The sequence below is a fragment of the Apus apus genome, chromosome 7, assembly GCF_020740795.1.
Source record: "Apus apus isolate bApuApu2 chromosome 7, bApuApu2.pri.cur, whole genome shotgun sequence".
Classification (NCBI taxonomy): domain Eukaryota; kingdom Metazoa; phylum Chordata; class Aves; order Apodiformes; family Apodidae; genus Apus; species Apus apus.
The window spans coordinates 14,589,976-14,614,810 of NC_067288.1; the positions used below are offsets into that span (position 1 = coordinate 14,589,976).

At 40.2% G+C, this 24,835-nt stretch overlaps 1 protein-coding gene across 1 annotated transcript; it reads right to left on the reverse strand.

Annotated features, from left to right (window-relative positions):
• Positions 1-1,313: 1,313 nt before the first annotated feature.
• Positions 1,314-17,751, reverse strand: EPHX4 (epoxide hydrolase 4). Its single transcript, XM_051624943.1, has 7 exons — positions 17,509-17,751; positions 14,744-14,829; positions 11,155-11,312; positions 9,006-9,134; positions 7,062-7,165; positions 5,997-6,145; positions 1,314-2,206 (listed from the first exon to the last, which is right to left on the reverse strand). Exons 1-7 carry the CDS (start codon positions 17,749-17,751, stop codon positions 1,972-1,974), a joined length of 1,104 nt encoding a protein of 367 aa, XP_051480903.1. The 3' UTR covers positions 1,314-1,971.
• Between the last annotated feature and the right edge of the window lie 7,084 nt (positions 17,752-24,835).

Sequence of the window (24,835 nt, forward strand, 5' to 3'; positions counted from 1 at the left end):
TTGAAGGGGCCGCGGGACCCTCCGCTGCGCCCTGGGGGGCGTGGCCAGCGCTGCCCTCCGCCAATGAGGGGCAGCGACGCTCCGCCGGGCCCCGCCCTCCCTCCGAACCCCGCGGGCGGGGCGGGGCCTCCCTGCGGGGGTGGGCGGGGCCCTGGCCCGGCCCGCAGAGCCCCGGATGCTGCGGGAGGGCGCTCCCTGGTGGCCGCCGCGCCCTGCCCTGCCGCGCTCCCGGGACGGCAGCGCTGGGTGCCGAATTCACAGGCAGGGCCCGGCTTCCCGCTCCTGCCTGTCCCGTGCCCGCTGCTGCGCTGCGCACGGAGAGCAAAAGCACCGGCCTGCCAGCCGGAGCACCGGTGGGCAGCAGGCCTCGGAGAGGAAATGCTCCTCTGGAAAAATCGCATTCCCCAGCGCTGGCTTTCTTGCTGAGAAATTAATCTGCTGCATAGATTATAAAAGTTGCTTTGCAACACTCTTCTAACCTTACAGTTAAAGAAGTGTGTAACCATTTCAGTTGATAAACACTGAAAATACTTGGCCGGGTGAAAATACCCTTGACAGGCAGGTACCAGCCCTGGATGGAAAAGGCAAGATTGAAAACTTTGCACCATACTGAGGGGACTCCTCATCAGGTTTTTCAAACTGCACGAAGGGAAGGAGATTGCCAGCCAGGAGCCAACAATTGGCTGATGGCTCCCCTGGGTCCACTTTCTTGTGAGGATTATGTCAAGCAGAACATCAGACTGTGGCTGGAAAGAAATGACATGCACAGTAGCATGGGGCTTGTTGGGACTCCCCAGTGATTGTCAGCTTTCTTCTACTCTTGGATGGACAGTTCGTTCAAGCCCACTTGCCTCTGGTGGGTCCTTGATCCTTCCGTGTTTCCCAGGTCACTGCACTTATTCTGCAAGTGGAGGGGGAGCCTCTGGAAACCATGTATGCAGGTGACTCACCTCTTCTGGAGACTTGCATTTTGTGCTGCTTTTTTTCTTTGTAGTTAGCATGCACTTTTCTTCTTCTTGGCCACCACATGCAAGTTAATTCTACCCTCTGTTTCCATAATCACTGTGTCTCTTTCTCCTATAAACACAGGAACTTGGCAGCAGTTCTTGGAGACAAGAACAGTAGTTGCTAACATAGGAAGAATAATGCCAACAATGAGGCATTATTTCCAAGAAACTACAACAATTGTAGCATGAGGAAGGCTGCACAGTGGACTGACACTATTCAAACCCAATTGTTAGCTCCAGTAAGAAATCTCCCCATAGGAAATCAGATAAAGGGAGTAGTGTAAGTTGCATTTTATTAGACAGAGATTGATTTGATACATGTTCTATTTTATTTTTCCATTCTTCTTGTTCAGACATGTTGAATGTACACGTTTCCCATTTTTTAGTCAAGAAAGAAAAACACATTGCACAAAGCAACTGCATTCAACAATACAACAAGTTCATTTTTCACTTGAATACTAGAAATGGCCCCAGAAATTTTTCAGTCATCCAGTATGCTAAAATATAGATAATAAAAAGAGTTAGTTACTGTTTAATGGTAAAACACGTTAAAAAAATCCAGGTGAATCTAGAATGAAAACTCATTACTATCTTCTGTATGGCACCACTCTATTGTTTCATGATAAATTTGTAAAAGGCACCACACATTAAAACTGTAAAGCAAGGGAGAAAAAAAAACAAAACAACTTTCCATGATTTCTTTCTGTACAAATACATATATATCTTAAGGCAGGTGTATTTATGTGCAAAATACAAGTATACAGGTAAAACCAATGTTGGTATCATATATTCTCTTACTCCTTCTTTTAGCAGTAAGATTGGTGTCCAAATGTACAGTACATTGAAAACACTTTTCTCTAACAGAGCTAAAAATAGAAGGCAGGCTGGAAATATGGCCCTGATAACAATTAGTTTTTAAATCTGAAGAGCTTTTATGTAGACCCCTTAAAACACATACAAACAGTCATTCTCTTTTTCTTGTTATCTCTTCCTTTAGAAAGGTCCATATCAACTTGTTCACTATGTCAGGCTGATCCTGCTGGAGCCAATGACTGGCTTCAGACAAAATAGTTAATCTGAAATGATTTTTAACATAAATCCGTGTATTTTCTGCCATCTCAACTTCCATAAACGCATCTCTTTCTCCCCATAGCAGCAGGGTTGGCATGGTGACTTCATGGTGCTGCAGAGGTAGACAGCTTTAAAAATAAAACACACATAGTCACATGTTAGCCTGCTTAGCTTTTGAAATCAACACGGTGAATCTCGCTGCAAGCTTTCTAGGTTCCAAGATACCTTCTACAATACCAAGAAAACACTCTGGTGACTCAAAGGCCTTTAACTGTTTTTAAGGATGGTAAAATTGTTAGATACTTTTCCTGTAACATGTCTGTAATTGGCAGTTGATTGGAACAGAGCTCTTATTTTTGCAACATGAACAATGCTTTGGCATGGTGCGAAGGAGCCCTGTGATTTCTGTAGAAGGGAATGTGGCACAACACAGCCAGCATTTTGTAGATCTGTGGCTTTTGCTTGATTGAGGAATGCTATGGCAAATTTCTGAACCTGCATTATGCTTTAATGAGATGTGATGCCTTGAATCACATTTAGACTACAGTGTTCAAGGCATCTTGCTACCTGAGTAGCCAAACTGCTTTACCAAAAAAATGGTTGTCTAGGAAATGGCAGGCTGCTTTTTTGGACACTATGGAAAAACACAGCTAGAGTGCTTCAGACCTACTTAATTATTATGTAGCTCAGCTAAAAAGAAACATATCTGTAGAAGAAGGTATCTATAGAACACTGATGTCTGAAAAGCTGAACTGAAGTCAGTTACATTCACTCATCTGTGAGTGCCACAGAGTTCCCTATACAAAGAGCTACAGGATGTTTTTGAAGGCCTTGGAATACTGCTACTACTACCTACATCTGTATGCAGTAAAAGAACACTTCCTTAAAATTATCCTTTCATGGAGTCATAGTATCTTTAAAACTGCAACATCACAACCCAGAGCGTGGGCAGACTAGAAAATGTTTAAAGATAAATACATTATAAGACATTTTATTGATACTTGGAATAAAAGCTGTTAGAAAGTGAAGTGTTAATAAAAATTATACAAATACAATGATCTATTTAAACTTTCAGCAGAAACTTTTTTTCCTTAATAAAATTATTTTTAATGGACTATTTTATAAACTTTTTCTCACATTAGAGAGATACAGGTAGCTAGAAATGAAAGGCTATTTCAACATAAACCATATTAACCCACCAGAATTTATTCCAGCTCATCTGTTTCAGAGATGTTGAAATATTTATCTAGTTTATGCTTGAATTGCTTAACCTTAGCCACAGATTGTAATAGACTAGCTGCGACAATTCAAAACAGATTCCATTTGATCAGATACAAATCTTCATTGTACTAATGCTCACACATTATCATTTTAAACCAGTACTGTATAAAGAAAATGTCCTGAACAAGCTTTTATGAGAAACTGAAGTGCTGTGAGTTAGTTAAGAGACTATGCTCTGTAAAAAAAGGAAAATGGCATGCATTAGTTTAAGATAAGCTAAAGAAATTGAGACTGTGAAGACATTCTTCCTCTTTACTTACACACAATTTCAAAGAATATTCGTAAAAGGTCACTTTAAATAATAATTTAAATTTCATTTTGATTGATGAATTAAGAAAATTCTTAAAATGGCTTTTGGAGCAGCGTATTTAAAATCTCATTTTTCAAACTGACCTAATCCACTGAATCAGAGTTTATTCATCGTATCAGTTTTAAAAATTGATAATCTGATTATCTAATTCTGTGCATTTAGACTAATATCTTTACATTTTAAATCCACTATGCTGGATCTCTGCACTACTTGTGTATTTAGCTTTTCACTACTGCAGGATTTACTGTTATTCTTTTGTGGCTAAATGCCACACAAGATTTGTAGCCTCACTTAGGAAAACTCTACTGGGCTTTTTACACAAACTGTAGAGATAAACAACCAGTTATTTTTCACTGCCTATGAGCTACACTTTATTTCTTTTCAGTCTGGAATATGGCATATCATATAATGTATGCAGGTTCTAGAAATCTCCTTTAACAAGGATTAATGCACAGGTTTCTCATTTAGAAAGGCAAGTTCTTTTAGTGAAGTTTAAGTTTTGGAAAAACAGACTCAAACCTTCATACAAAACCAACAGTTTTTCTGTAAACAAATTCTGAAGTACTTCTTAACTGCTAGAAGAGAAGTAATCCCATTTTCTAAAAAATGGCAAATCAGAGGAAATTCAAGCTTCAACTGCTAACCTGTCTCTCTTAAATAAGCACAATACAAAAAGCTTTATGATTTTTATTCCAAAAGTGTTTGCATCTAAAGTATAGTGAAGTGAATGACTGCTGGGCTAATTGTACAAGGGTGTGTTGGTGATGGAAGTAGATGATTTCAATAATCTCTTTGGAAATAACCTTCCAAAAAAACTAGGCTCTGAAGAATGAAACTCCAGGTGGATTGTAAGGAGTTGGAAACCTTTAACACATAGGTCAGTAGTGCCAGTCCAATGGGGGTTATGGTGAATACAAGTAATTAGCATCTAAGGGCTGCTCAGTGACTTATTTGAAAGGAAGTTAAAATTTCAATCCAGTTTTAATGTTTAATGATTCACATCCCATAAGGTGTGACCATCAGATTGGTGGCAGGAACTGAATGAGCTGAAGAGCCTTTTCTTTCCAGCCCAAAGCCTGCTGCATTGTGGCTGATGGCACCTAAAAATGATACTCTGAATTAAGTACAGGTATATTTTCATTAGAAGCAAACAATGCACAAACATACACAGAGATTAATTAATAGCTATGATGATACTTCCTGATTAATAACTGATATTAGGCTTTTTTTTTTTAATCCTGAAAAATCCTGAAACAAGTTTAAACATACACAACTCTTACATTTGTCTCATCTGAATCCCCCAGCAATTCAGCTATCACAGATATTTCACTGTTGTTGTCAGAGAAGCATCTGGTGAATGTGCACACTCACTGATGTGAGGTGGCAAATGTAACAAACAAGGCTCAGGGCACTTGTGCCTCTCCAGCTCCTCATTAGCCTTTCCCTGGAGGCTCCTGCAGTGGGGCCAGGGAGCTGCTGTGCAGCCACACAGCTTCCCACCGCCCCTTGGCATCCCAGCTGCTGCCATCACCACTCTCTGCATAGCTTTAAATAAGTATACCGTTACCAGCACAGCATCTCATTTATTCCCCACTGGTTTCTGTGCTTGGTGTTATCCTGTTTAGAAGAAAATATACCATCTCTCTGGTTTCTCATTACAGTTTTGTCTCTCAGCCTGTACAAGACAGCATCTAGCAAAGACCTCCATCTCCCACTGTTCCCATGCTGACTGCTCTGCTGACAGCAACAGCATGGAAGGCACAGAACAAACAGTAAAACTGACACTAAATTTGGACCAGGGAAAAGGAGAAGTCAATCCACTTAAAAACCTGACTGTCTAAGTTTAGGGAAGGAAGAGAATTGTGATTTTTAAAGAATATTGAGAAGCTGGTGTCACGTTTGGGAAGCACCCAAGAGACTTAGAGCTGTTGAAGACTGGAGGCAGTAAAAGGAAAAGTTCAGTGGCAGTCTTCTTGGTATTGTCCTTCATGTTAGGGCTACAAGTTGTAGGTAGAGTATATGCAGAGTTAAAGACCTTCTGGCCCTGTTAAGTTTATGGTAGAAAAACGGGGCCATCAGTCTCCAAGGTTAACCCAACTCTTTCCAGGAGAATTAAAGCCATTAGAAAACTGCTGGAGAAAATAAAATAAATATTAAGCTTGCAAAAATATTTCTTATTATGATACTACCAGTTTGACTCTGCATGCTCCCTGCTATACATGCTTACTGCTGCCAGTGAGTCTACTCTGGCACAGACGAGGCAATCACATTTTTGGCCTCAAGGGGTCTCTAGAATATTTTACCTGGTTTTAGAATGTTATCCTCACCTGAAAATATTTCTGTAATGATTAATGGGTCCAGTTAATGCTCCAGGTTGCGAAAAGACATAGAGATAAGCTTCAATATCCTCTGCTGTTAATCTGCAGCCTTTCCGTCCAATTCCAGTGGCCTGGCTGGTAAATAATCTTTTCAGAACCTACAAAAGGAAGAATAAAATCACAAAAGATAGCTAGAAAACAGGATTTCTCTCCTTCAACAGGACACATCTTCCTAAAATCTATTTATACAATGTTTAGAGTATAATGAATGTTTTTTTAGAGAGCTACATATAAAGCACTCAGTAATCTTATTTCTGGTATAGCCTACTTTGGAGTAATCAAGTATGGGCAAATACCAGTATTACCAAGCTACTCAGTTCTGCACCCTGACCTGCCACCTGTGACAGGCAAAGGCACATGCTTTTATTTGGGATGGACCCCAGCAGCTGAGAGGGCAGGAGCAAGAATGATTCAGGATCTCTCCAGCTTGCTGTGCCCTCTGTCCCTGCAGTACTGTGAGCCCTCTCTTGGGCTGCATGCATGTAGGAGGATGCATGTTTGCAGCTGTTTTTTTCTCTTTCTATACCCTTGGGCTTGTTTTTTAAGGTTATACAAGGTGTTGGCCTTGTTGGTTTCTCAGGCAGAATTAATCAACTGGCTGAACTTGATGCCCAGACTCCTAGGCTGCCTGCCCTGTAGCAGGCTCTGAGGGATAAGAGGATGTCCCACTGCACACAGGAGCTTCAGAAAAGTCAGCAGGAGTGCCCCAGGCACCAAACTGGCATGGGCACAAGTAAAACCAGCTGACCCTCTAGGTAGAGTAATGCACAGTAGTGCTGGAGGTTAAATTTATGAACCTGAACCCTTCCCAGAAATGCAAAAGCAGGAGTTAATCTCAGAGACTCTATGTACTTACATCCTACATTAAATAAATATATAAAGCTTAAGAAGAAAAATCAGAAAGCTCTTTATTTTTTCCAGTAATTATACCTACATCAGAAGGGGTCAACGTAGGTGGCAATTCTTCCATCACTCACAGTTAAATATATAAACAAGAGCACTCATTTTGCTCACCTTGAAATCATTTACTGTAAACATGAATTCAGGAAACCATGGCATTTGGAAAAAGAAGTAGTAACCAGATTTAATCAATTGTGATGGATGTCGTAGAATGTATTCTGAAACAAAAATGCCCATGAATTAAAAATAAAAACTGATGACTCAAAATTACTGTTAATATTACTGTTTTTTAAACTGAAAGGAATGTTTTAAAAATATTACATTAGAGCGTGCTATGTGACAAAAAATGATATTTTTTTTAGGAGTAAGTAAATGATGTGGCCATTAAAACATAGTTCTTTTACATGTGTTAATAGAAACAGTGAACAAATTGGAAGCCTGCCAAAGATTAGGTGAGGGCAGTGACATTGGAGAGTTTAATTGCATGACAGGTTTTTCACTTAGAGATCTACTTGTGTAGCTAGTCCAAAGCCTTTTTTTTCAGCTGTGGAATAAGAGGCAAAAATACAAGTCGTTAAGTATTTTTCTCTTCAAAGATGTGATGCACAGAAATGTGTAGATGATAATTCACTTGCATTCTAAAGACAGCATCAGTCCTGTTCATAAAAGCTCAGAGTTTTTCTAACAGTTGTCTTCTTGGCAACTTCAAGAACCCTGATCCAGATTATGTAGTGTAACTTTTAAAAGATATTGGAGCATATATAAAATTAGATGGCCAAATTTGCAATATCTTTTTTTTTTAAAAAAACATAATTTTATGTCTCCAGTGAGCTGTAAGAGCCAACACTGACATTCAAGCATCTAACTTTTTTGCTTGATGGACCATTATAAACACTGCTCACTTTACTATTCTGCACAATTTAGAAATGGTGCATTTTTAATTAATCCAAAGCAGAACAAATGTGATTCAGGGAGAATTTATCAAGCTACAGAATGTATTTTTTCTTTAACAAATACGCAAACAAATACTAAGAAATACTATAATAAAATGTATTTGTCTTCTGTACAGCTTGGCTCCTGTTCCCAGTGAAGATACTGCAGAAAGCTTCTGCTTGCTTAGGTGGTAGTGAAGAGACCTTTCCTTGGGTAAGTGAGGCTTAACTACCTTGTAACATGTTTTTTCCATATCTTAGAAAGGTGCCCAAGAAAACTATGAGAACAACATATCTGAAAGGTTCTGATTCGATGGTGGTTTAAGGTCAAATATACATTAAACTGAAATGAAAATTGAAGCTGCACTGAATATTCTTAACTATTTCTGGGGAAATGGAGTGACTTTTTAAATGGAAATAGGATAAGGAACTGAAGAAATTAAAATTATTGAGACACTACTTTCATTTTAATTACAGAATGCAGATCTAATCCCTATGTAATGTTTTGTAATTCTTGGCAGTAAACAAGCCCAAAACATGTCACACAACAAATTTTCTAGTGCACCTAATTGTTTCAGCTCACTACTAGTGCATTCCTGAACCTCTAGTAAGTAGCATGGAAATGCTGTCTTGTTCCAGTGAATATTGTACAAGATCATGAATTGTCACTTATCAGCTAAATCAGGAGTAAATTCTAATGTCTGTTTCACATTTATCCAAAGCCTGTTTTATGCAGATTTAGTAATGCAGTAACATTTAGTAACATTACACTTAGGTGTAATGTAACATACACCCCTGTTCAGGGAATTGTATCCTGCCAAAGTAGTATAAAACAGATTCATTTATATGAAAATTATGTTTGTGGACCTTCAAGGATTAAGAAAAACATGAGTAAATTTGGCTGCAAGCACTCTCACTTCCTACAATACATGATTTCCAGAAGTCAAATATTTGATATCTCACTGCTTCATGAAATACAGTCCAGGCTGTGAGAGACACTGAGTTCTGGCAGCTCATCAACTGGACATCTAAAGGGGCAAGCAGCTTCTTTAGCAACTTCAAAGCAAACACGATATTAATGAAAACGCAGATACTCTGGATTAACAAAGACTACCATAAAACTCACCTGTAAACACAGAAGGATGAGGGAAATTAACCACAATCAGCTTAGTCACCATTTCAGGGTAACATATTGCCACTAGCCAAGCAATCATTCCTCCCCAGTCGTGGCCAATCAAAACACACTTGTTGTATCCTAATAAATACAAACACAGATTTGTGCTTTTATTTCACTGGAATTTGCATCCATACAAACTTACCACATACAGTAAAATAATTATTGGGCAAAACAGGCAGTCCAGCACATGTATTAATGGAACTATTTAATATTGCACTGCTTCTATTACTAATGGCCAGAAAAAATAGTGCACTATTATAGCTGAAAAAAATAACAAATAATTAAAATTACTTAATTTTACTTCAATTACACTTCACCTATACTACCTCAATGTCAAACTAAAGTCTCTTGGTATACGCATGGGCACCATTTTCACATCTTGGCCAGGGTGGAGTCAGATATGCAATCTAAATTTCAGTCACTATAATGCATGTACTTTTGTCATGTTTAAGGAGTTTGGAGTTTGAAACTGCAGCCAGAAAGACTGAGCAATCTCCTGAGTCCCTTCTGAACAAAGCGAATCCTTACGAATTTATCTGAATATGGGAGGTTATCTAAGCACTGAACACCATCATTATGCATAAAGTGGGTGTTATACTTAATGGCCCTATATTTATAGCATATATATATAACACACATATACACATGATATACTTAGTAGGCCTGTAGCTTTTCTCCATATGCTGTTTTGATGGCAATTTTTAATTTTCTTGGCATCCACGTACTTATTCTCTCATCAATAAAAATGGTAATTTAGCAGCAATAAGAGGGGAGAGAAAAATCATGACTGTGTTTTTGAAAGGCTAGTCATTCCTACTTTAACCACTGCTCAGACACATACTATACCTCACACTCCTCACTGATATCTGTAATGCTGAGCACATACACTACAAACTTAATGTATAAAAGCCAAACTGTTTAGAGTTTTGACATAAATTTGGACACAGTTGACAAAGCACCTTATAACCCCTCTTGGCACTTTTAATATAATCAAGTCCTCAAAAAGAATTTGACTTGAGGTTAGAACAAACAAAGATAACAAGTCTCAGAAATACTTTTTCCAGAAAATTTTAAATCCCTATGAAATTTAATTATGATGAGAGCACTTCACAAGTATAACCATGGCATTACCATGGAGATTAACACAACCAGCAAAGGCTGGAAAAAGTAAACACAGTGCGGGGACTGCCTGCTCAATCTTTTGACAACACTCAAACATCACAAGTAAAGCAAATCCTAAATTCAGATCTTAGGGTCAGAATCACTGCTTTACTATTTCTTTATGTGAAATGCAGTAGGTTCTTTCACTCTCCCTGGAGTATCCAGGGAATTAAAATGATTCCGAGAAAGACAGTTCAATCCCTTGGAAGGGAAATACCCTTCACTAGGTGTTACAATTTATGGCCAGAACAGCTACACTTTAGACTGAAGGGGGGGGGGGGCACATTTTGCAGACTTGCTTCAGCCCTAGGCTGTGTATTTGCCACAGGGAGCAATGTGTCCCTTGTTCTCCCTTCTGTTCTTCTTGCTGTTGTATAAGCGAGAGTGATTCAGCTCTTGACTACTGTGCAAGAGTAGTATTTTGGGATGTATTTTTTTAAGACAGCAGATGTACTGCTATCATCTTTATAAAGCACACAATATTTACTCAGTCGTGTTTGTGCAAGAAGAATGTCACCTGATTTAAATTATTTGGTCCACAAGTGCTATTAGACTCTAATTCATAACATTATCTATTAAGTGCCATGGTTGGGAGTAAGCGAAGCCCTTCTTAGGGAAAAAGACCAAAGGTTTGTACTGTTGGATTTCACAGTACACTGTGAAGATTTTTTAAAAAACTAATGATGGAAAAATAATATTTACATATTTTTTATACTGACATACACATAATAATTAGAAAACAAACCTTTGTCATGAATACTGATAATAGTCCATAAAATATGAGTATCCTTAGCTTTGTATCTACACACACCTGTAATGTGTATAAATATTAAAGAGAATGCAGTTTAAAAAAAAAATCAGTGCTCGACCTTTACAGGCTTTTTGCCAGAAAATCAAGTAATCTATAAGCTGAGTAGTTTGTCTTCTACCAACGCACCTAGAGATTCCAAAATATCCTTTATATCTGTTATCAGGCAGTCTAACTTGTAATTTTCTTTGTGAGAAGGAGCATCTGTTTCTCCATAACCTCTCAAATCCAGGGCCACCACTCGATACTCGCTTTTAAATTCCCGCAATTGATGGCGCCAAGAATACCTAACAAAGGGGAAAAAAAAGTTGGTGTTATAAGGTCAAGCAGTATGATATCAAAATGAAGTAAATGCTTTTGGTCTCAAATAGCTGATGGTAAACTAGCATGGCTTTGTTTGCAATGAGATTTTTTTTTTCTTTATGTGGTACTTTGATGGTCACTTGTGGCTATAGTAGTTTTTTGCTCCTGCAACTGCCATATAGGGACCATGGCCAGAGCCTGGGTGTTCAACAGTTGCTGGAGTTTAGCATGGTCCCTTAGCTGCAAAGGAAGCAGGCATAAACCAGAGCATACAGAGGACTGTTCTGTTTTATCCTTGAAGCTGTAGCTATCATCAAAAAGTAAGGCCTGAAAAGCTTTCTCTTGGAGTTGCTCACACACATTTTGATGGAGTAAAGTTTCTTTTCCCTTCCCTTCCCTTCCCTTCCCTTCCCTTCCCTTCCCTTCCCTTCCCTTCCCTTCCCTTCCCTTCCCTTCCCTTCCCTTCCCTTCCCTTCCCTCCCTTTCTTTATAGGAGTGTCAGATAACTCATACACTAAATAAACCAAGAAAGAAATACAATGGATAACAAACTAACTATGTGAAGTTTATATGATTTATATTATGTACACTCTAATCTGTGTCTATGCTACCAAAATTGTTCCAGAACAAAATAGCTGGTACTACAGAAAGTATTTAATTGCTTTTGTTTCTATGGAAAGGAATGATAACATTACACACATTAAAAGACGTGTAAAATTAAGAACTCAGGCAGAGGCCTGGGCTATTCCTCACTCTGTAATAGAATGTTGTGTTATGAAGCAGAAAGCAAATGGTGGACCTTGTTCTGCAAGAACCAAATAAATTTCAGAATGGTGAGTACCGAGACAGGCATGGTCTCTTCTACACAAAAAACATGATCCTTCTGGGCATGTGTAAAAATGGCTGCATCCCTTTTGCTGAGATCTAGCTTTGACTTCTGCTTCTTGTTTCAGCAATCTCAGATAAACCATAAATAACATTTAGATGATCAGTGATAGTAAGATTGACACACAGAATTCTACCTTAATTCAAACAGGGTATCAGACCGTTTGTTCTTCCACTTTAGCTTTGCCTCCAGCCCACTAGGGACTTTTAATGTAAATAATATTACAGTAACATTCATTACAGCAACATATATTCATATAAACAGAACAGTCAGAACCTTTTAATTTCAGTGCCATATAATGCAAAGACAAGATTTAGCTGAGATATTCAGGAAGGAAATTTTTAAAGGCATTATACAATGACTTGGAAGCTGAATTTGCCATGGCAACTGCTGTAGCTATCCTATATACTTCAGTAAGAAGAAACAACAAGCCCCATAAATAAATAAATAAACAAACTATTTTTGTTCTCAGAAAATGTCTGCTTGCTATCCTCATCTTCTGTTTTCACAACTGACAATCACCAAATGTCTGACATACCAAATGGGAACATTTTATATTCAAAGAAATCCTTTTACCACATATGAAATGTAACTGTTGTGCAAGCAGAATCTGGATATGTTGGTGAATGCTTTCATGTTCACAAGGTCGAATGCTGAAAATATTTTGTGATTTTCTGATCACATTATTTCTGAAGGGCAGCTTGTACAAAATTTAGCAGCTCACAACGTGTCTTATAGGTACCCTAGCTGTCCCAACACATTATGCCCAATTTAAAATATTTTGTTATTGTCTTTGCACAACATTGGTATTGACCTTCAAGTTCTTATGCATCTAAAGCACTTAATGGCTCTGGGTCCTTATATTAAGTGATCTTTCATCTTCAGAAATTCTCACTCACTAAGGTCAGTACTGTTTGGTTGCAGTTGTTCTATTTAGTACTTTGAGGCAGAAAAAAGCAGAGGATTTATAAGAAGTAAGAATTGTATCTGTGACTCATATCCATTTTGGGTTTTTTTTTTGCTAGCCAAATGATACAACCTTGACGCAAATTTAAATATCTCTTAAATTGTGATTATTTCACCTTGTGCTCTTAGAACAATCTCTATTCTTGCTTTAAAAATTCCTCACAGACTGAATTAACAAACCAACATCAGTATTGGCAGTGCAACTATTCTACAGAATATTGGGATATATTCTTTTTAAAAACAGTTATAGAAATTATGCTATTGGTGGTCCCAGTGACCTATGTAGCAGTTTCTTATTTACACCTTTTGAATGGTCAGATAATAAAACGTATTAACTGTCACTTAAAGCATGACTTACCATTCTAAACTATAAGAATGGCTTTCTGCTTTTTGAAAATAATATAGTAGATCTCATTAGAGTATGTATATAAATGCTGAATTTTGCTGTATTATTATAATTGTAGGTGAAGTTAGCTGTAGTCTCAGCTGTCTTATTGTGTTAGAATATTCATGATGCAAGATATGCATAATGTTTGCATAGAATATGCAAACTCCCCCAATCTATCTGTATTTGTAATGAAAATTTACAGGTTTATTTCTTTTAGATAGCCATTTATTATTAGAACAATCTACTTCTTTGAAAATCTATCTTAAAATAAGTATGACTTTCTACCATTGTCCTCTACCATCATCATTAGTATCTATAGGAAATTGCTAAGGGAAAAGAACTGACCTCTGGTTTACCTGGCTCAATTTATCATGGTATGACCTGAGTCCAGCTTGAAAGATCACAGTTCCATCAGTGGAGCCTAGCTCCCTATCTCGGTTTAGAAAGGAAAAGGACTTTAACTTGCTGAATTACTGGCATTGTCAGTTCCCCTATTTCCTTATTAATTCTCAGTGCAAGTTCTGTAAGCCATGCTTCACTAGTTAAACCTGGCAATGACAGCCCGGGCAATTTGCTTAAATCATTAGACACATGACTGCTTTTCATTGTTATAAACAAACATTTAGGATTGGGTTTGATTCATCATTCATCTTATGATTAGCTAATAATAGAGCCTTTTTCCCTTAGCAGCATTCTGAAATTAGGATGCACAATAGCCTATAGAACTCCTAGTTCTTCTTTCCATCCCTCAGTTAAAAATCACTGTATAGTTTTTTTAACATATGCAAGCAATCCATATTGCACTTAACATATAGTGGATCCTCTGCTATAATTAATAACTTTAGCCATATTAGTACAAACTTTGTCAAAATAGGAAATCAATTAAAAATGAGCAGTTCCTTCCCAAAGTTTGAAGAAAAGTGTACATACTTGCAGAAAAGTGGATTGACAGTGCAAAAAAAGATGGTTGGTTTGTGTCAGCCTGCAGGAATTTTTTGTGGATGCTGCAGTTGAAAAAGTTTCAATGGTTTGTTCCCTAGTAAAACATCATGCCATTAGTTAGTACTCATAGATACATAAACCAGACCACATTGGGTATACTTCAGCTGAGATGATCACTCTTGGTTGTCTTAAGTGGCCTCTTTTACACAAGAAAAGTGCATAGGGAGTTTTACCAGAATTCTGGAAAGCCATGAAGCAGCAGCATGAGCGGTTTGCCCCTTTCTCCAGCAGCCACATAGTGGAATCTTAACCCTGAATCCTAAAACAAAAGAAAAAGATTGTTTTTATTGCTGCACAGAACTGCTATACAGGGATTTGAGAATGGATATTATTTCAGACAATATTCTAAGAAACAATGTATTATTACCCCTGAAAAAAAACCCCAACTTGTCAGTTCTTGAAGCTGAAGTAATTGCTACACCTTGGCAATGTAGAGTATCCCACACTCTGGCTGCCACAGCTTCTTCCAGGGAGGACCATTTTTAATAATGTCAGGGTATGTTGACTGTGTGCCAGTTCTGCCATGAGCACAGTAACCTTTCTGGAAAAGGGCACTGCCAGGCATGGTGACTAGGAAATGCAGATTACTGTGGAAGCTAGCACCTTGCTTTCACATGGGCACCAGTCACATGCTTTATGGAAAGACTTTGTATGCTTTAAATGCACTTTCAGTTAGTTTGTAAGATTATCCAACTATTTTAAACCATCATGGTGCATTCTGGCACAATAAAGGACTGCATGGATTCTTAAAAACCAAAAGCAATCAAAAGTAACTAGCAAGCAAGTGGCTCTTCCTTGTTTTTGTTGTACAAGGTTTCATACTCACTTCAGAAAAGAAAGTCTTCATGTAATCATCTTCTTTCCCCCCTATATATAGTCACTATTTCTGATGCACCTCTTAAGAAAATGGGTCTTACTGGAATTACCAGCAGACAAGTTACTTATTGTTAGCAATGCAGAGGCTGAAAGTTGAAATGCCATTGCAATGAATGGATGTACACAAGTTTTCACTAACTCAAGGTCAAACCCAGTAGAATTTAAATAAGCGGAAATTTTGACCCAGAGGGTTTATTCAAACTGGCACAGAAGTGGATACAGAAGTTGGGAATGAGTTAGCTCACAAAATGCAATGTGCTGTTTAGCAGTCATGTGAAGGAAACTGCAGGAAGAAAGGTTGTAGAGCTCCTGAACAAATGTCAGAGTCTGCACTGCCTCTGGTATTTTAAAAAGGGAAGAAAAACCCCATGCCTTTGCTGTACATCAAGAGCTTGTATCATGCCAAGTATCACAAATGCATACAAAAAGTTTTTCTTGCCATAGATGCTTGAAGTTCTCTGAGCTACTTTGCCACTGCTCAGTCACTAAATAACTATAAAACCATTAATGTATGTCTTGATTCTTTAAGAGGCTCTGCAAAAGGAACATCTGGGGTTTTTTATACTCACTATGGATATAACAGGGACTTCTGCTCAGTTCTGGCCAAAGTTACTCTGATACTTCTCCTCTGGGATGCTAATGAAGACCCTAGGGGTAAAAGTATCTCTACATTTCTAAGTAATGATCTCTTCCAAGTAAATTTTAGGACCATTACATCATTTCACCATTCCCCATATTGGTCTGCCTATGATCCATTTATATTTTAAAATAAGGTTTCTTAAGTTATCTTTCACAGTTTCTCTTTCTCAGTTTAGTGAGTAGTGGGTAAGCCCTCCTCCATCCTGCTTCTTTCATTTAGTGTCCTCTAGGGTTTTACCTTCAATGTTTTTATTTTAATCTATGTATTGGTTTTAAGGATGTGCCCTTTACTCACACAAATTCAGTCACCACTTGTACAGCAGCAGTTTAAATGTCACGTGCCCCAAACTAAGCCCATCCTCTACATTTTCAGTTGCTCTTTCGGTTCCCTTTTTTCTGCCCCCCACAACAGACATACGGTGTTGCCACATTTTCTGAAACAGTTTATTTTTTATTTGTTATTTTTTATTTTTATTTTTTGTTGAAATCTCTACAGATCTGTACATGTGCTCAGAAAGTAACACATTAGCCTGCTGTTATCCAACAGCAAGAGGGTTTAATAGTTCCTGAAATGAGTGATAGGCTGTCATATTGACAGCTATTTGATTTGCCCCAAAATGCTCTCTTATTACTGTCACATCCCTCTCTTCCCTAGCAACCCATTCATCTACTGCTTGGTGCTATAGGAAAAAAAAGTGGCATGTAAGTAAAGAAGCACTCACATGCCTCTTAATGGTAGAAAAACCCCCAAGCAAATAATGTGAAACCAGCAGGCTCAATCATTTATATTAGTACTGCTTGGCACAAAATGATCTGCACAGATTCCTGAGAACTCAGATCCTTGTGCTCATTTTATTAAAAGTAACACTCGATAGAATTTGCAGTACATTTTTTTTTCTTACCAATAGCTACAAAAGAAACCCAGGCAAGGCAACTTCACTTAGAGCATCTGGTGGAGGAGCACATCACAGGTAGACATGTGAGACAAGTATAAAAATTGACTTGGGGAATTTAACTGTACAACCTTAGAGGCAGGAGTTATCTTTTTACTCTGCGTTTTCCCTGCCACCCTGATGCACGACAGGGGCTCCCAGGTGCGACTGGGCAAACCCTAAAAACCAGGGAGGGCCCGGCAAAGGGCACGGGGAGCGCCGGGGGACGCACCCGAGACACCCGGGGCCGGGGAGCGCCTCTCCCGCCCACCGAGACCCGCCGAGGGGCGCGGACCCTGCCGGGCTCGGCCGGACTGCGGGGCATCGGGGCAGGCAGGGGTGCCAGCATGCACCGGAGGGCAGGCACCGAGTCCCAGCACGGGCGTGCAGCGGGGGCAGGCAGCAGGCAGGGGTTGCCGCGCTCGGGAGGGACGGGCGCAGGGGTGCGTTGTGCGCACAGCGGGCCCCGCTGCCCCCGCCCCAGCCCTCACCTTGATCCGGACGTAGCAGTGGGTGCCCAGGGAGGGGTCGTTGAGGCAGGCGGGGGGGTTCTCCCGCACCACCCAGCGGAAGGTCTCTCCCGGCCGCCGGCCGATGCTCCAGAGCAGCCGCAGCCCGGCGATGCAGGCGCACACCCCGCAGTAGCTGTACACCAGCGCCCAGAAGAGCAGCGCCCGGGCGGCCACCATCACCCGGCGGGCGGGCGGCGGGCACGCAGCGCCGGGTCTCGCCATCGGGCCCCGCCGCCGCCGCCGCCTTCTCCTCCGGCCGGGAGGGGCTCGGAGCGCCGCCGCCAGGAGCCGCCCGAGCGGAGGCACCGGCAGCGGCGGCACCGGCAGCGCGCCCGCCCCGCGGACCCCGCGGCCCTCGCCCCGCTCCGCCCGCCCCTCCCGGCCGCCGCGGGTCCGGCTGCGGTGAGCCCGGGGGGTGTGTCCGGCGCGGGTGTGCCCGGCGCGGGCCGAGCTCGCTAGGCCCGGGCAGCGCTCGGGGGGCGCCGGCGCTGTGGGCAAGGGGGGCGGCCACCCGCCCGGCCACCCGGGACTCTTTCCCCAGATTATTTGGTAGTGAAGTGAGAAGCAACGGTGCCTGGAGCAATGGAGCGGGGCTGTCAGCTGCGCTCGCTGGCAGAACTGCCAAATACACCAAAACTAACTGGAAATGTCATTGCGAAAAGTGCGTCTGGGGCAGGCGGGACAGGCTCAGCGGCAGCGCCTGCCAGAGCTCCTCGGAGGCCAAGGTTTGCTTCTCTGGTCACGTACTTGGTCGCACCTGCCCCAATGAGGTGTGAAAGGAAGCGTGTAGGTGTGTGGCTGCCTGGCTGCAATTTAGTATTTTTCAAGACTCTACACTCACAGCTGCCTCACTGTTACCCATTTAAAGGTGATTTTGTAAATGCATTACAGTTTTACCTACTACATGCTATTCCTATGAATATTTCTTAAAAAGATACAAATTTTGAGCTCAGACACCAACATTTATAATTTTTTTAAATCAACTTACTCTGAGCAATTTGCTAGAAGGGGAAGTTAGATCATAGAATCATAGAATCATAGGGGTTAGAAGGGACCTCGAAAGATCATCTAGTCCAACCCCCCTGCCAGAGCAGGGTCACCTAGAGTACATCACACAGGAATGTGTCCAGGTGGGTTTTGAATGTCTACAGTGAAAAAGACTCCACAACCTCTCTGGGGAGCCTGTTCCAGTGCTCTGTCACTCTCACAGTAAAAAAATTTTTTCTGATATTCACCTTAAACCTCCTGTGCTCCAATTTGTATCCATTACTCCTTGTCCTATCACTGGTCATCACTGAAAAAAGCTTAACTCCATCTTCTTGACACTCACCCTTTACGTACTTGTAGACATTGATGAGGTCACCCCTCAGTCTCCTTTTCTCCAAACTAAAGAGACCCAGGTCATCGTTACTATTTCAAGAGTTAGTTTAGCATGGAGATCTCAGCTGCCTAAGGCTGACTTTAGAAACTGAACAACCATTAGTTGTAAGTTGCTGTGTGCACAAGCCCAGAAGTCACAGAGTCAGACAGGAAGCCACAGATGCTGGGGTAAGAAGGGTGCTGGTCAGCACTGATCAGATACGCACGGTAAAGGGTAATTTAAAATGGTTAATATAATCCAAAATTGTAAGAAAAAGCATAACTACATTAAGCAATTGGTTTTACATGTTTTTTGGTTATAAAAATGCAAGTTATGAAAAATTACAGTTAATTAGTTCCAGGATATAACAGCATGTGGATATAATAGTTGCTGACTGAGGTTGGAGGTTAAATCCTGACAGCTCCTGATCCAAGTTGCTGCAGAGCCCGCTCACTTTTACACCTTGATCTAGAACCCCTGCTGCTCAGACCAGAGGGTACAGGTGGGCTAGAGACTCGTACAGGCCGCATGAGAGTCACGGCTAATAGTGTAGGCCTGTGTGCAACTGCCTGCCTTTTTGGGAGGAGGATTTTGCCAAATTTTCTTTGAATTTGATGAAGACCAGAATTATTTCTTGATCCAGGTGAGTTTGGAGGATTAGAACCTCCAAGAGTTTTTTTTCCTCTGTCCCGCAGTGCAAGTAGAAGCTGGTAAAAGACACCATGCATCTATTAACTCTAAGATATGTAATTTAAGGAGCTATTTTAAAAACCCCACAAATTGGATAGGCATATATACAGATGGAATATGTATCTTTTTTCACTGTGCATGGAACACAGCTTGTAGACAGTTTTTGTCTGTAACATACCAAATGCTTTCTCCTACTTCTGTTCTAAATTCAGACATACAAATATAGACACTGATGTTGAATCCTGGTCTCACTGAAGGCAGCGACAGAATTAATGCTGATTTTAACCAGTTAAAATTTCTGATTTTTTAAAATATCCAGTTAAAAACTTAAGCAGCAGCTTTAAAGAATTGCTTAAAGAATGCTTTAAAGAATTGGCCATGATTGCATTTTTGATGCATTTAAAAGTTTAAATAAGACACAAAACCAGTACCTGAATTTTTTTTAACTACTAAAGAATACATCTTCAAGTAAGCATAAAAAGCTATCTAGGTTCTTCTTGCCAATAACACAAATGACATATAAACAACCCACATCAGCTGACAATACTGAATCGTGTGTCCATGACTGCTGCTCATTGTCTCAATGTGAGCCCTGCAAACTTAAGGTCAAGAGCTGTATCAGGCTTCTAGGGGAAAAGGTGCTGGGCTGTTTAAGGCTCCTTCCTGCTCTTGGGCAAGAAGAGAAGGAATGACATCAGCAGCTGATGATTCAGTTAAGACACTAACCTCTGCAGACTCCAGTAGGATTATATGAATCATGCCTACCAAGCCTGAGCCTTCCGTTCGTGCACAGATTACTCATACCACCAACCCTAGGATTAGCATATAGCTAATTTTTTATGCATCAGACTTGGTGTTAATAACCTTTTTTTGTAGGGAAGAAGCCTTCACAGCTTCTCAATATCAGACTAGCTGCAGCAGGATTTTTGCTGAAGTGCACCTCAGTAAACCAGTGACCCAGTTAGATAACTTAGAAAGTTTGGCAGGAGCAAAGAAACCAATGTTGTTATTGTGTCATAGTTGTCATCTAATTCCATAATAAACCAGTAATCAATCAGAATGAATTGGTAGAAAACATCCCCTAAAAAAAAAAAAAAGGAAAACCAAGACTGGAAATCTTGGAGTTGACCAACAGCTTCCAATTAATTCTGAGAAAGGTTGATGGAAGCCCAGCGATAAGTTGCACACAGCATTCACAGAGTGACAGAAGCCATATGGAATACACGAAGGATTGAGAACAGAACCATGATATGCCTTATTATAAGCAGGTATTTGGCCAGGCTGTGTCATATTTCTTGTACAAACTGTAGAGCTAGTTTTTTCACAAGAATAAAACTTAAGTCTATTTATGGTACATACATCACTAACTACCTAGGTAGTTTTATGTCAAGCTTCTAAATAATAAAAGCCTTTTGCAATAGCCTACAGACTTCAGTTATATCAACTTCTGATGTTAGGTATGGATCCAGTATGAGAGCTGAGAAGACGGTAGTGCTGGGGACCTAGCAGTTCTGAGTGGTTTTTGCATGATATTGCTGCACACCCTGGCTTAGTGTTTCTGGGAATCTCCAGCTGCACTATCTTAGCTGTTCTGTTTGCCAAGGACACAGTAGAATTCCTCTTGTACTAAGGAACAGTTTCTTTGTCATAGAATCATAGAATCATTAAGGTTGGAAGGGACCTTAAAGATCATCAGGTTCCAACCTCCCTGCTACAAGGAGGGACACCTCACACTAGACCAGGTTGAATAAAGCCTCATCCAGCCTTAAACACCTCCAAACACCTTTCATAACCTCCCTGGGCAACCTATTCCAGCACCTTACTACCCTCATGGTGAAGAGTTTTTTCCTGTTGTCTAACCTAAATCCACCTTCTTTCAGTTTGAAACCATTACCCCTTGTCCTGTCACTACCCTCTCTGGTGAAAAGCCCCTCCCCAGCTTTTCTGTAGGCCCCCTTCAGGTACTGGAAGGCTGCTTTGAGGTCTCCCCAGAGTCCTCTCTTCTCCAGGCTGAACAGCCCCAGCTCTCTCATCCTGTCTTCATAGTAGAGATGCTCCAGCCCTTTGATCATCTTTGTGGCCCTTCTCTGGACCTGAACCCTCCCCAACAGCTCCATGTCTTTCCTGTGCTGAGGACTCCAGAACTGGAGTGGGGTCTCACCATAGCAGAGGGGCAGAATCACCTCCCTGGCCCTGCTGGCACACTTCTTTTGATGCAGCCCAGGATGCAATTGGCTCTCTGGGCTCCAGCTCACACTGGCGGCTCATGTTGACCTTCTCATCAACTACCACCCCCAAGTCCTTCTCCTCAGGACTGCTCTCCAGCCATTCTCCCGCCAGCCTGTACTTGTGCCTGGGGTGGCACCGACCCAGATGCAGGACCTTGCACTTGGCCTTGTTGAACTTAATGAGTTTGGATTGGCCCGCTTCTCCTGCCTGTCAGGGTCCCTCTGGATGGCAGCCCTTCCATCTAGGGTGTCAACTACTCCACACAGCTTGGTATCATCAGCAAACTTGCTGAAGATACATTCGATCCCACTGTCCATGTCTCCAACAAAGATGTTAAACAGCACTCGTCCCAATACAAGGCAAATACCTTCCTTACAGAAGAAAGCTTAGAATCTTTTGTATATCTCATGGCAACTATGAATAAGAAAATATAAGAAAAATTGAGAACCCAAACAATTACTTTTCTGTCATCCTTATATTTTGATTTTCTCATCTTCTTCTTTAAATTATGGATGTAATGAGTGCCAAGACAAACCATCCCCAGGGCAGATTGTCTTATGTGCTTTGACCTCCATGATGTGCCATCTGTCTATCTTTTGTCAGTTCAACTAATCCCATTTCTCTGAGAGACAAAAGAGGACAACTTTGCATGTCATTGACTCTACGTCCAGCCTGACCAACTCATAGTTGATAGTAAAAAAATTCTCATTCTGTTTATTGGTGATAGAGGAGCTTTTTAAGGCTTTTAACTATCTTACCCTTCATTTAGATGTGCAATCTGTGAAGGCACGAAAATTACACATTAGTGCAGCTGTTTTCACAAATGATGAAGGTAACTTAATGGCATAACAGAATTTAGTACACATTTTAACTATGTGCTAAGTTACTGTGTTAAGTAGCTAACGATACTTAGTCCTTTACAGCAGCATTTTGTTTGCAGTCCGTATTTACAAAAGTGGTATTCCTGCTTGAGAGTGGTGACAGCTGTGGGCAAACACAATCAGTATAGGCTTGCTACTCACTTATGTATGGAGGCCATCTCCCTTTCCTCTGAACTCAGCCTTCTGTCTAGAGGTAGGAACTGATTATCCTCCTTAGCTGACTTGTAGGTTGCAAAGAAAGAGTTTAATCAGATTAGCAGTAACAGCACTGACGTTGTGGCTGTAAGTCAGTGTGACAATATAGAATCATGGAAGCTGGAATTAGCTTTGGAAAGGGCAAGAGTACCAGTTCATACTGTTAGCAATGTACAGGGGGTTATATAGAACAGATGAAGAGCACCACTTGACATTATGAACTATCTTTCACCCTAAATACTCTTCCTAGCCAGGTACTCAGATCTTCTAAGCAGTGTACATTTGAGCCTGCATCAAGGTAAGAGGACTTTCCATGACATTTCAAAGGGTGATATCCCAGTCTGAGGATTTGTCAATGCACTGTTTCTGCTACTGAATTAAATAACTACCATTCCAACAATGGCAGAGGTAAAAGATACAGAACAGTATTTTATTACAGAATAGTATTTTGGAGCTAGCACTAGCTCATCAGTCTGCTACCTGAAAGACTAGGCTACCACTTTAAGGCAAACTTTAGCTGTAAGTTGTTAATTTAGATGCCATTTATTACCTTTATCTGAAAATTCAGTTATTCAAGCAAGTCTTGTCTGCTTAGTTTACTTAGTGGGGTGGTCTGTAGCAGACCATCACCACAGCACTGGCAGTGTCACCTTCTCTTCCAACTTTGATCCAGGAACTTGACAGACAGGAGATCTCCAAAGAGGGAGTTTTGAGGGGGAGGTTCAACTAGATCACTGGCCTCCAGAGTGGAGTATGGGAAGAGAATATTTAATACAAACTGATTTTTTTTTTAAAAAACTACAAAACAAAACACATAGCAAACAGAAATAAACATAATCTAAAATACTCTTAATTTCTATTTTTGTGTATTTTTAATAACATACATATTAGTACAGTTGAACATGTATATACTTTTAAATTAATAAATATGTATTTCTTGGGGGTGCATGCTTGAAGTCTTTTACTGATAGGGTAGCATGATGAAAAGGATTTGGAGGCCACTGAACTAAATCTCAAGGGGGTCCCTTCCACCCAACATTTCTGTAATACACATTGTGTTTTGGTATTAATTCTATAACACAATGTTGTATTAGTCCTGTACTTAATTTGAGATAGCTGTATGTTATCAATAAGAAGGTTGGGTTTTTACATGCTAAGTTCTACTTCAAACAAGTATCCCAACATTAATAAAAACTTGTATTAATCAGAAAGCCTTTCAAACTGGAGCCAGAAGTGGGATGTTTTAGATACTTTCTTTCTGTGAAGAACCAGAACCATTTGACAAACTTGCTTGCACCCTTATCCAAGTGTTATATTAAAATAAAACACATTAAACAAAGGATCAACATGTCTGGGCCTTAAAAGCATGCAAGTATGCAAGATTTATGGTTGAAATGTCAGTGTTCCAGGATACTTTTTTCACAATTACAAACAACATTACAAACCCTTTAGAACCTATAGTGTTAGAGAGGCTTTTTGTCACAGCCCAGATTCTGTGCGTGTTACAGTAAAGTGATAATTTTAATAGCAATCAGTAATTGACAAGACCTTGGTTTAATGTAGTTTCTGTAGTTACATATTTAGAACGCTATGACAATACAGTCAAACACAGGAATCTGGCTATGTACAATATAACAGATTCTCAAGTGTTTCTGAAAAAAAATTATTTAAAAAATGAGAAAAATCAACAAGCTATTATTTTCTCTTATATATATAATTTATAAAACTATAATCAAAAGAACACCGTGTAGCAGCTTACACATACTGTAAACAAGCAGCAGAAAGGTCTTGTAATGCTTCAAGTGTCAATGAACAAGCTTTTAATATAAAGCACTTTATACAAGCTTACTTGCTCTTTAAAGTGGTCTTAATGTTGAGCTTTTAACTAATACGTTTTCAGAGCTACAAAATTTGCAGTAGTTTTGAAGTCTTTTCTATCTTAGCTACAGCT